This window comes from Phyllostomus hastatus, unplaced genomic scaffold (genome assembly GCF_019186645.2).
Source record: "Phyllostomus hastatus isolate PE091 unplaced genomic scaffold, TTU_PhHast_1.1 phas_scaffold_55, whole genome shotgun sequence".
Classification (NCBI taxonomy): domain Eukaryota; kingdom Metazoa; phylum Chordata; class Mammalia; order Chiroptera; family Phyllostomidae; genus Phyllostomus; species Phyllostomus hastatus.
In genome coordinates, this window is record NW_025334035.1 from 8,368,738 (window position 1) to 8,382,348 (window position 13,611).

General features: G+C 43.0%; 1 protein-coding gene across 5 annotated transcripts in view; it reads left to right on the forward strand.

Annotated features, from left to right (window-relative positions):
* Positions 1-13,611, forward strand: part of MYOCD (myocardin) — an 86,318-nt gene that overhangs the window by 59,411 nt on the left and 13,296 nt on the right. For 3 of the 5 annotated variants that reach the window (XM_045824561.1, XM_045824562.1, XM_045824565.1), the window contains 4 exons: positions 1,366-1,541; positions 4,068-4,193; positions 8,065-8,309; positions 10,221-10,374. In XM_045824561.1, the coding sequence (XP_045680517.1) occupies positions 1,366-1,541; positions 4,068-4,193; positions 8,065-8,309; positions 10,221-10,374 (701 nt within the window). The remainder of the gene's footprint in view (positions 1-1,365; positions 1,542-4,067; positions 4,194-8,064; positions 8,310-10,220; positions 10,375-13,611) is intronic. The other 2 variants (XM_045824564.1, XM_045824563.1) reach the window with 2 other exon arrangements.

Below are 13,611 nucleotides of genomic sequence, written 5' to 3' on the forward strand. Positions count from 1 at the left end.
CTAGAAGAGGAAACAAATTACTCCCATGAATGGGAATTATTATGGACATTCCATATGATATGAATTTTTATGATAAGCATTTATTACTTTTATAATCATAGAAAGCAGCAACATGGCCCCCAAGCTGTTCCAGGACAGCAGGCTGCCCAATGGGCCAGCGTCTGGAGTTTCCACCTGCCCTGTCCTTGTCTAGCCTCTTTCCTGATTTGACCCTTGGATGCCTGAGTGAGGGGCCGTGACAGATGCCAGCAGTGGTGGTGATGACAAGCCCCAAACCACATTTGTTCCATGATTTCCAGCTCCTCACTGTCTCTCCAGCCTGCAGGGTGAAAACTCCTCTCTCTTATCTGCTCAGAGCAGGAGTCAGAAGTTCTTGTCGGTGTGACTGCAGAGCACTGGGCTGGAAACTTCCTGATAACACCCAAATTCCTTCAGAAGAGCTAGGCCTGCAGTCAGGCCAGATGAGTGATGCAGCCCCAGCACATCTTACAAAGTGCAGTTGGATAATAAACCAGATGTAATTGAGTAGTTAAGAACCATAAGGGACATACAAAGATGTCATTATAGTCCTGTCTGGTCTGAGAACCCCTCTCCCTAAGCTAAGGTACCTGTCCTGCTCCAAAGTCCACATGGGCTGCTGAGGAAGCAGTTCTGCATGTGAGCGCCAATGTGGATTCCAAAATAGACACAGAGATATGAGGAATTGAAAGAAAATTTAAATACTAGGCAATTAAAGGTGATCCTGACTTTTCTGAGACACATTTATGGCTCTTATAAACAGATATGCATTAATTGAATGGGGCTTTGGTACACCCTGGTGACATTAACTAATTCTGACATTCAGGAATTTAAAGTTAGTAGCTGTCTTACTAACTTATCCTGTTAGCAGAGTTTGCTAAACATTTCGTGCTTTGTGTGCTCTGCTTTGTACTGAAGATGATGCACATGACCCACTGTCATCTCAGTTCTTCTCTCATTGTGAGACTGAGGGAGACGGGCATCCTCCCAGGGCTTGCTCCATTGGCCTCAGTCCACGTCCAGTGGTCCCTTTTCCATCTTTCCTCTTTCCTGATTTGGTTTCAGAAAGATATGGGTTCGCAAAGAAAATGTTCAGGAACGGATAAACCTGAAAATAAAGTTTAACAAGTAATGTAACTCATTCTTTCCCTGCCAAACATTACTTTTAAAAACCCAAGTTCCCATACGGAGTAAATAGAGGAGAAATGAAATAATTTAAAATTCATTTTCACTCTTCCCTTGAACTGGATACAGAACGAAGAGCTAATCCTGATGGGGAGGGGAGTAACCCATTGAAACATTTGATGTATCTAAGCCACTGACCCAGTTTTGGATTTTATCCCTCAGGTAACCAGGTGACTTTCTCCAAATCTACAGATGCATTTGCCTTCGAGGAAGACAGCAGCAGCGATGGACTTTCTCCAGATCATACTCGAAGCGAAGACTCCCAGGGCCCAGCAAGATCCCCTCCAGACACTAAAGCTAAGGAGACCTCTTTGGCAGGTCCTCCGGGTACAATACAGGTAAACTAACCACACCTCAGCCTGTCATCTCTTCAGCCTTAAAATCAACACAGTTTTGATTTGAGATTCAAAAGTATCTCTTGACAGCCTATTACCTCGGTGCCTCTCCTCACACTTTTGTGTCCAGGGTTCTGTGTATAGTGGCAAAAACCTCCAGAAAGCCCTGAGGGGGAATCCCAGGACCATCTCCTTTGACTTAATTTACGAGCATCTACTCTGCCAAGTAGCTGCCCTTTATCTCTATTTTTATAGGGAAAATAAACATGAGGTTTACTGAGATTAGATGCCCCACCAACCATGTCCTAAACAGAATGTGCCCGAGCAGGACTGGTTTCAAAGCCCAGCCTTTCCACACAGGGAACAGTCACTAGAGGTGCTGGACCACAGAATGGAGGTCCACGCAGGTCCTGCTGTGAACAGGTTCCTACCTGCCAAACTGCTGCAAGGTCCACTTCCAGCCCCAAACCCAGCACAGCACTCACCTTTTTCTGGAGAGAAACTCTTAAAATGTGAAGAAGGTGTATTGAAAATATTGTGAAAAGCACATTTATAAAGAACTGTGATGATTACTAATAGCAGCCATGGGCATGTGTTAAGGGCTCACTGTGTGCCAGGGTCAGCGCTAGCTAGTTCATATGCATTTTCTATTGGCTACCACAGGACCCCAGGCAGGGAGCACTGATGCTGATTCTGGCAGGAGAGGAAGTAAGGCCACTCTGCAAGGCTATGGAGCTGGGTGGTGTGCAGGACACTGCTATGCCCCTGGCCCCTGGAGCTGGCCCTCTAGAAGCCACCAGGCTTACCAGCATTTTCCTCAGCTGGCATGCTGGTACTCATGGAGCCCTAAGAGCAGGTGTCAGAGTGCCCACACATGAGGGGCAGGACACCCACTGGTGTGGCCATGAGATGGAGGGCTTCCAGCCCTGGTTCTAGGGCACACCCACTCTGGGGAGAAGCCTCCAGACCTTCAGTTCCTGCCCTTTAGCCAGAGTTCACTCCTCCCAGCCTCACAGGAATTATAAGATGGACTGAAATTAGACATTACATCTGAAAATACTTTTTTACACCATAAAGCACCATTCAGTTATCAGGGACAGTTTGGTAATTTTCATCCAGGGCCTTGTTTCCCAAAATGGTGCCACTTACTGGTCACTGTCACACCCTGCTTTCCTCCATGGGAGCAAAGCTGAGGCTGCCAAGGAGAAAGTGTGGAAAGGGAAGAACAGGGAGACATAAAAAGCAGAGCCAAAATATGCACACATCTACTGTGCAGGAGCTGGTAATCAAAGCGCTTTTCCTTGCCCTGCCTGCCACAGCCAGTCTCCACAGCCAGACCTCTCTGATAACATCAAAGAGTCTTTCAGACCATTTGGACTATTGTTCTGACAGCAAATTCCTTAGCCTCTGATGTAAGAATGGTTTGAGGAGAAGACAAGTACTTTTCTGCTGAACCCTAGAGAGGGGAAGAAGGGAACACTGAGTAAAGCCAGACAAAAGGCAAGGATCATTTTGTCCTTTTACCTGGAAACCCCACACAACAGATTGAGACACTGAGGCTCTGGAGGAATGGGTCTTGCAGACCTTTGCTTGCAGGCACCAGAGTTCAGGGAAGGGCTGTGCAGTCCCAGGCAGAGATCCTGAGAAGCCCCTGCCCCTTTTTGTCAACGTCACAGCATAGGAATGAAGGAAAATGGGAGAGAAGATGATTATATTTCCTTCCAAGTCTTCTTCTTACAGAAGCATTCCTCTCACAAAGATTTGTCCTGACACTACAGGCACTCACATGCACACACACCTGCATGTATATGAGTGTACACATGTGCATATGAACACACACAAACACACACATGCACTGAGGCATGCGCACCAAATATACACACATACACACACAGACACACTACAGATACACACGCACATGCACATGCACAGAACACATCATATATCCATACATAGATATGTATACATACATCCTATATCTATACATGCACATGAATATACACATGCATGCTACACAGAGACACACAGCTATGCATAGAACACACATGCACACATACACACTTGTTGACAGAGATGCACATGCACACACATTTTTTTCTCCATCTGCAAATACCCTGTTGTCTACTTGTTGTCCCACTTTCCTCACCGTTCTTACACCCACCCATCCCTCTCCCTTTCTTTTAATCCCATCACCAAGTCCAACAGGCAGACCTTTTCGCAGAGAGGAGGAACCCTCACACAGGCTGACAAACATCCCAATTGGTCAAGAATAGGCCAGTTCCATACTTGTCTTGTGGATTACTAATAATGACCCCTTTCTCTCCTCAAAATGTCCTCAAATGACATTTTGGTTGACAAGTTGTATATGTGACTCCTTCTCCTGGAGGAAGTAGTCTTCTATGTACTTGGATATGAAGCTAGGGTTAAAACAGTAGAGCTGTGGGGTAGGGGGGGAGGCTGTGCTCTATCATTTCTCTGTCACACAGTTGTTACTTTTATATTCTAATAATGCTAAAATTTGGATTTCAGGATCTCACTTCTGGCTCAGAAAATGACAGGAATGACTCAGTCTCACAGCCCAGCAACCAGTCAGATGCAGGGAAGCAGGGGCTTGGGCCCCTCAGCACCCCCAACCCTGTACATGCTGCTGTCAAGGTATGGACGGGCTAGTCTCTGAACCCTGCCTGAGAGCTTGCTCACTGAGCCATCTCTGAGCAGGCACTGAATTAGGTCTGGCAACACAAGGAGAGTCACTCTGACTCATGAATAGCTTAGTCCACTAGGAACATCACGTGACTAGAGTTGAGCCATGGGCCACCAGTGAGTATGGACCAAGATCCTATTACCTATGCAGCATCACATGGGTCGTCCCTGCAGAGAAGAAACCTGTGTGTTTGCATTTCTTTGGAACCACAGCTCAGCTAGTATATTCCTGAGTGAAAAGACTTCATAAGCTCATCCTGGAGATGGACACAGCTGATTATATGCACACAGAATTTGTAAGGGCCATGAAATCAGTGTAGGGGAGCTGACTTTTATGCAGAGGAGGCAGACCTGAAGGCCTTGCACAGGTAAGATCTGTGTCATCCAAGCCAGTCTCCATTCAGAAATACAAGTAAAGGCAAGGATTTTATTCACAGAAGACACATAACTCAAGCATTATAGCATATTTTTGGTTTAAGTTTCTCATTACTATATTTAATAGTTCACAGAGTGTTCTCTCCTCAATTAACTGTACAATAGTCATTTAGCCTTCTCCTTAATATTTTATGTCATAGGATTTCTCATTGACTTGGGATCATGTCTTCTCACCTCTAGTACCACCACTTATGGAGTACTGAAATGACTCTTAGGAAATATTTTTTTAGTGATTGTAAACTGAATAAGAATCATTGTTGAAGTAATAGCCCCCTAGTCCCTTCCACAGCATACACAAAGGTGACTGGCAGGTCTACTCGGCTGCCCAGTAGAGGGCCCCCACCAAAATGCAGTATCTTAAACCCAGCTTACAATTCATTCAGCTCAACAGCTTTGAAATTATGTGATTACTGATGACATTTGTTCATTGCAGGGGGAAAGAGGGAAAGCTTCACATTATTTCCAATGTTGTGTACAAAGAAATTTTATTAACACTTCTACCATAGTATTAAAATTTCATGATTCACATTAGCAAAACCTTCAGCCTCAGTATAGTAAGAGAATGTGATCATTGCCCTGAGGAAGGACAGGTCAGCTTTAATAAAGAGCAGGATTGGCTGTTCATGTTCATGTAAGAGCCAATATTTTCTGATTGCTCCATGCCTGCGAACTCTCAGTTGTCCGATATTCATCATCTCCAAATTAGGAAGATACTACAGGGGGCTTCTCAAAGAAGGAGGCAATTGAGCTGGGGAAACCACCCTGCCCTGGTGACTCCGTAAGGTTCATGTGAGGCCAATGATGGAATGAAGAGGAGTGCTCTGAAAACTGTAACATCTCTTATGTGGTCAGTGAGCATCAAAGCTGCATAACACAGGACTCCTGCCCTCCAGGAGCCCCCTCCAGGAGCCTGTAGTCCAGTTGGGTATCACAGCCACTCAGTGTTTTTAGAAAGTAAGAAAAATGTGCCCCAAAGGACTTGGCATTTATCCAAAGGTAAAGAAATTGCCAATAATCACATAAAAAGGTATTCAATGTCATTAGTCATCAGGAAAATGCAAACCAAAACCACAACAAAATATCATATCACACACACCAGAATGGCTATAGTCAAAAAAAAAAAAAAAAAAAGAAAAGAAAAGAAAATGGCCAGTGCTGACAATGTGGAGAGGGGAACTCCCTTACACTACCGGTGGAGATGTAGAACGGTACAGCCACCCCGGAGAATGGTAGTAGTTCCTTAATTAATCCAGGTAGAATTACCATGTGACTCAGTTTCCACTCCTGGGTATGTGCTCACAAGAACTGAAAACAGGTGTTCAAACAAAAACTTGTACATGAATATTCATAGCAACACCATTCACAACAGTCAAAAGTTGAAACTAACTCGTCAGACAGCAAGTGGAGGCGGGAGCTGTACATAGCAGAAAATTTCAGGGAGAAGAGGCAGGAGGAGTGAGCTGTTGGAGAGGGGAGGTTAGGCCATTTGGTGAACAGTCTGCTTTGGCAGACTGGAGTGTGCGGCTCTGCCTTGCAGAACAGAAGGCAGCCTGGCTGCTGTGCGGCATGGCAGCCCCAGTGTGTGTGTGCAGCTTACAATGAGAATACCTTTGAGATTGCAGGCCACATGGTTCCCTGTCACATTAACCTGCTTTACACATTGACACCTAGATCTTAAGCCACTGGACTTTGGATGCACCTCTGCTTTAGAAAAATGAGTGTTCTCTCCTTAGATCAGCCATGCAGTTCTGGGTAGGAAACAGAAAAACAAATCCACAACCTTACTATCCTCTGGTCTCAGAAAGAGGGGAAACTACACAAGTCCATAAATTCAGAATTCCAGGTGTTCAGTAGACTTTGCCTCACTATGCAGAGAAAATGGTCTGATTCTAGTATCTTTGGGATGGCTCAGTCCTTGTGCTAAGGCAACATGAAGAGTAAATCCTTTAGCTAGGCCCAGGGCTGCAGCTCCCAGGGACAGGGCAAGTCCTAGCATGAGGTAGAAACAGAAGCTGAGCTGGAGCAAAGCTGGCAGAGCTGAGACTGCAGGGCCCGCAGAAACCTTCCCAGGTGCAGAAGTCAGACTCATTAACTAAAATATTCTTCAATTAATGAGCAGGGAGAAGTACATATGCTCACTATTTATTAGCCTCCAAGGAGCAGCCTCCTTGAGAAAAATACAAAAGAGGCTTCGGTGGTGGGATGTGCTGAGTCAGAGAAAACCCAGCGGTCTGCTCCTTTGGAGAGGTCACTTTCAGATGTGTGTTTTGTGGTTAAAATGGGGATGCTGCCCAGTCAGAACACAACTGCCAGCTATTCAGGAGCCCCCTCTTCTGGGCACTGCTGGTAACTCACTTTCCCTCCAGCTTTTCCCTGAAGTCTCCAGTCTTCTGTCCTGACATCCATGTTCTTCATTTCAACCTTCTGAAATACAGTCAAGGTTTGAAAATTTATATTTTTCAACTGATCACAGTATGGACCTATTGCTTCCTAACATATGTTGGAGGGCTTTTGATTTTAGGAGCAGGTAATAGATGTAATCACACTGTCTTCTGAGACCTATTATTATTATTTCAATGTTATCTAATATTGCCCTTATCTTGATCACTGAGATAGAAAGTAGAGAATGTTTTCCCCAACTTGCAGGTAAGGTAACTAATATGTAGTAATGTAATTGTACCACGTTCAGATATTTCTCTTAGCTTCCTAGCCTGTACCCTTCACTTCTTTCAATGTGTCCAAATCATGCTCCACAAAGGGTAACTTCCGGAGGGACCCTGGTATGTGGTAAACCCTTCCTGTAGTGAATATAGTGTCATTAGTTCAGAGGGTATCACTTCCTGATTTTATACCAGGGTTTGTGGGTGGAGTGGGAGAGACATTCTATCTTACTTTTTAGCAACAAAGCTTCTCATTCTGGATTTTCAAAGACAAGATTAATGTCATCTAAGTTTATGTCATATCTAAGTCAATTTACTAAGTGCTTAAGTAACTGTGATTACATGTGTACATATGAAAGAACCTTCTTATGAGTCAATCCCAGGATCAGAATGCATCCTTTATTAGGCCATCAGCTAGCTAGAAGTGAGGAAAGTGTTCTTCCTCACTGAAACCCAGACTTAATCTTACTCTACTCAAAGAAGAAAATACTCCAGGAACCACTTCTGAGATTCAAGACTCCCCACCTAAGGGGTGTACTCCCAGTGTATTACACTTGTAATGGGTTTGTTTAGTAGACAGTCTGATGTCCTGGAGATTGCACATTGTGCCTTTGCCATTCTATATGTCTGAGATTCAAGAACATCTGTCAGACAAAACCTCCTTGCAGTATACCCATAATGCCAATCATTCCCACCTGAAGCACATGCATGTCTTTATCCTTTTGCAGTCCAAGTCCTTGAGTGACAGTAAGAACCGCCACAAAAAGCCCAAGGACCCCAAGCCAAAGGTGAAGAAGCTGAAATATCACCAGTACATCCCCCCAGACCAGAAGGCGGAGAAGTCGCCTCCGCCCATGGACTCGGCCTATGCTAGGCTGCTCCAGCAGCAGCAGCTCTTCCTGCAGCTCCAGATCCTCAGCCAGCAGCAGCAGCAGCGGCTCAGCTACCCTGGGGTTCACCACGCACAACTCAAGTGAGTCAGGAAGGTGGGGGTTGGGAGCTGGGCACGGAGGGTGGGATGGCTTCTGTTCATCTGAGGAATCATGGGCTAGCACGTTGAGATCCAGTGAGTTCCATAGTGCATCATGTCCTCCTCTGGAACTCATGGTATGTGTAGGATATGACTGTTCAGAAACCACACACACCTTTTCAGGAATGTAAGGTCAGGAGGGAGCAAGTAAATCAATGCCACTGAATCAGAGGCCTGCTTGGGAAAAAGGGAGGTATGAGCACTTGCAGACTTAACTGTGGAACCAAGAGGAGAAACCATTTAAGAATGTATGCTGGAATTGTGGGCAATTCCAATACAGGTTACATTTCTTAAATGGGCTCAGCACTTGTGTTTTAGGAAGCAACAAAGCTGAGTGACTGAATGATAACCTCAAAGACTGACTTCCTTTTTTTCTTGTATTATAATGTTGTACACCTGAAAATTATATAATGTTATTAATCAATCTTACCCCAATAGATTTAATTTAAAAATATACAAACTCAAAGAAAATCCATAAAATAATATTTATCTCTAGCTAGTGACATTATGAATATTTTTTTCACCACTTAAAATCTTTTCCTTTCCTCCACAAATTTTCTAAAATAAAGATGTATTACTTATATAATGAGAAAAAAAAAGAAAACTGACTCCTGAGCCCCAGGGTGTGACCTCCACACCAGGTCACCTTTTCAATGGACAGTCTCCTCCACTCTAAACCTGAAAGGTGGGTTTCAGCTGCCTCTTGGTTCAGCCTTGGGTGAGGTAGGTGATTATGCTAAGGACAGTCTCCTGGGCATGCTTCTGCCTCCATGAGAGTGCACCTGCTAAATCATACATGGATATGTCTTGCTCACTTGCCAGAGTCTCCACCACTCCCTGCTGTCTCCCCCAAACTCAGCTTGAGTCTCTTTTGCCACCTGCCATATCACCTGCTGGGGTTTTCCTCACCCTGTCTCTTCTGCTGACTTACTACTTTCCTGATCCTGGTAGACAATTAACCTGTGATCTGATCTAAATACAGAATCCCCCTAAAGGTCCTGGTCACCCAATTCCAGTGTGTGGGGGAGGTTTCCCTCACATCACCAAGTGATTCTCCAACATCAGCTGGGTGTCCAACAATTCAACTTAATTCTGACACTAGCTCCCTGAAAATAGTATCAAATTACACAGGCTAAGGGCTCAGTCCTACAAGACTGCCACCCTCACCCCCTCAAGATGCCAATTACAAGTCACCTGGGCTTATGGTCAACCAACTATAGATCAGAGTTTCCCATGACCTCCTCTTTGGGTTTGATTAGCTTGCTAGAGAGGCTCATGGAACTCAGAGAAACATTTTACTTACCAGATTACTGGTTTGTTATGAAAGAATATAACTGAGGAAACAGCCAGATGGAAGAGATGCACAAGGCAAGGCATGAGGAAAGGGTGTGGAGCTTCCATCCCTTCTCCAAGCCGGCCACTCTCCCAGCACCTCCACGTGTTCATCAACCCAGAAACTTTCTGACTCCCAAGCTTTTGGGTTTTTACAGAAGCCTCATAACAAAGTCACAACTAATTAAATCATTGGCCATTGGTGAATTCAATCTCCAGTCTGTCTCCCCCACCTGGAGGTCAGGTCGGGTGGGAAGAAAAGGTTTAACCCTCTAAATGCATGATGGATTCTCTTGGCAACCAGCATCCCTCCTTAGATAGAGTCCAAAAGTCACCTCATTAATATGACAAAAGATACCTTTGTCACTCACTACTTAGGAAATTTCAAGGATTTTAAGAGCTGTAAGCCAGAAACCATATGAATACCAAATATATATGGTTATTTCTTACAAATCATAATATCAAACCTACATATATAGATTTGACTATATTTTAAATGCCTCTTTTTTGTTTGTTTTTCAGGGAACCAAATGAACAGATGGTTAGAAATCCAAACTCTTCTTCTACACCACTGAGCAATACCCCTTTGTCTCCTGTCAAAAACAGTTTTTCTGGACAAACTGGTGTCTCTTCTCTCAAACCAGGCCCACTCCCATCAAACCTAGATGATCTGAAGGTATAGGATTTGGCATAGTTTTCTTCTTTTTTCCTTTTTAACACATACATCAATCAGTACATTGGCAATAACATTCTGACCAACTGATTTCTTGTATAGAAGAGCAGTTTGGAGAAGCACATGGGAGAGACTCAAGGAGGTGAGAGTGTTAACTGCTGGGGTTGAAGACCCCTCTCAGCACTATTGCTGGCCATGTGGCCTTGGGCTAGTTTCTTAACTCTATTGAACCTCAGATTCCTCATTTGCATAAGTGATTGTGAAAATCAAATGCAATCATATATACATGATACAGCCTAGCCCAGAGAGTAGCTGTGGGGCTGACATGAGCTCTCAGTCAGAGGTTAGTTCCTTGGTGACTTTTCACCAAAATGATGAAATTAGAAAATAAGAACCATGTGGAGGGCTTTTCATAAATCTAAGTATGTTCAACAGATCTGACTAATCTTTATTCAAAGTACATATTTTCTCCCACTGTTTTGAATGCTAAAAGATACTTTCCAGTAGGAAATGATGAGAATAGATGAAAGTTGAGTGTTTCTGGGAGTGTTGTGTTTCTTTTTATTAAAAGAAATGTCATTAAGTAAGGATGTTAATCTTTATTTATCAAGATAAAGATAAAGTATTGGTAACTCGTATCCATTATGTGACTTAACACAATGTACTATTTTAGGAAATCCCCCAAACTGAGACCTTCTGAAATGTGCTAGTGATTTACTCTGGCTCACAGAGCACAAGGACCTCAGGTTACTGAAATGACCCTGAGCTTTCAGTTGAACCCAGTGTGCTTCGCAGCGATGCTCAGGACTGCATGCGTGTTCATCCACTATTCACAGAAGAACTGGAAATGATGAGTGCAGTACCTTCAACTTCTGTAATGTGTGAGCACCCGTGCTCCCTGCAATGCCTCACTCCATTTTCAGTGATTACCCCTGTTTACCTGCTTCCGCCTCATCAACTATTCTCCCCCAACAAAGGACCTTGTCATTAATTCCAAAAACCTAAATTCATAAAAGTCCCCATGGTCTTCACTGTGCCAGTGTGACAGACCTTTCTCAGCCTTCACTTGCCACTCTCATTCCCATTCTCAGCAATTATCTTCTTTGGGGGGAGGTAGGATGAGATCATTTCAGAGGAACGATCCATTAAAGGAAATTCTATGGCTGTCAAGTGCCAATACCAGGAAATAAAATGTATCTTGGTTCCTCTATTCCTTCTATTTGAGTACAAGAGCTTAGGTTTGAATTTGTCACCCATAACCTGGAAGAAGGTGCTGAGCATATGATAATACTCTCCATAGCAGTAGGTTACTACCTTCCACTCCCCAGATCATAAATCCATAGAGGTAAAAACAGGCTCTCTCACTTTGAAAATAATATTACACTAAGTGAAATAAGCCAGATACAAATAAAAAAGGCAATTATTGAATGAGTATACTTCTACGAAGTACCTAGAGTAGTCAAATTTGGAGACACAGAAACTGATGGTGGTTACCAGGGGCAGGTGAGGTGAGAATGGGGAGTTAGTGTTTAATGGGGACAGAGGTTCAGTTTGAGATCATGAAAAGGTTCTGCAGGGGGATGGTGGTGATTTTTTCCCAACAATGAACTGTACATTGAAAAATGATTAAGTGGTCAATTTTATGTTATATGTCTTTACCACAATAAAAAAATATTTCATTTTTAAAGTAGTCTACCTCTGGATGGGAACCTGGGTCAGGTAGGACTGGAGATGCCTTGGCCCCAGAACAAATATAGTCCAGGTGTGACATGCCATCTGTCAGAACCCCCAGCATGGTGTCCACAGGGTCAATGGCTGGTTGTAGCCATAATAATTAGCATAGGTATTAGGAGATGATGATGATGATAGTGACAACTACCATTTTTTAATATAAACTATTAGTCATCCATTCTATTTAGATTTGTTTTAATTTTTATGCTGCAAGATAAGTTTTAAATGTGAACATAAAAATCAAAATCTTAAAGAGGTTCAATAATATGCAAGTTAACCAGTTAATAAATGACAAACCTGGACTTGAACTTAAGTGACTGATTTCAAAGGCTTTGCTACTTCAAAGGGAAGGGACAGACAGAAGAAACCTTAACTGCATTTCACCACTGTGTGTGTGGGAGAGGGTAGAGGAAGAAACCTTCATCCAATGCACCTGGGAGAGTTACACCAGCAGCAAAAATTGGGATGGTAGCTTGAGGAGCTGATCTGAAGGGGCGTTGGCAAGTTCATGCAGTCTGGGAAAATTGAGTTGCAGGTACCAGCAGGACAATGTAGAGAAAAAGTTATCTGCTTTCCATCTGTTATGAATATACCAACCTGGCTGGGCTCAACAGTGTTGTCAGGGATAGGCACAGAAGTCTGGGGATTGTTTTCATAGTGGGGAGTGTTGAAACTGGAAGAGTGGATGAGATGGAAGAGCAAAATGAAAAGAGGAGAGAAGGGTGGATGGGGGAGAAAAGGAAGGAGAGAAGAGGAATAAGGGAAGCAAGTGATGTGATCACACTTTGGGAAAGGAAGAAATAAGAGAACTTAATGCAGGTGACCCTCCAAAAAAGTAATCAGAAAGGTAAGACAATGAAGAGTTTGGTTTCTCACTAAACACTTATAAGCAGTAATATCCCAGTCCATTTTTTTTTTGTTTTTGTTTTTGTATCCAGTTTCTAACAAACTGGGAGAAGAGAGAAAGAGAATGTGAAAGTGAGTGGGAAGCTTAAAGACTGGAGCAACATTCGATGGATATTAAGAAATAATGGTTCATATTTTTAGATGTAATAATGGCATTATATCTGTGTTTCTTTAAAGTACACAATCTTTTAGAGATAAATGCAAAAATATCTACAGATTAAATTAAATGATTTGCTACAACATAATTCAGAATGCATAAAGGAAGATATGGTTTGCATATAAATGAAACAAGATTGGGCATGAGGGCATGAGTTGCTGGTTGTTGAGGCTGGGTGATGGGTGTATGGGGTTTATTATCTTTTTCATCTATTTTCATGTATGCTTGAACTTTTCTACTATAAGTGGTTTAAAATTTCAATGATTGAAACACCAATGTATATAAGAAAGAGGTATGTACAAAACTTTGTCCCAAACATTCTGAAATTTAAGGTAAACTGCACTCAACAAGCATTCATTTTATTTTAGAATTTGAGCTGCAATATTTAATAATGTAGTTTAAGTTATTCAGCGCCAGAACAGATTCTAAAAATAAATACAGAATTC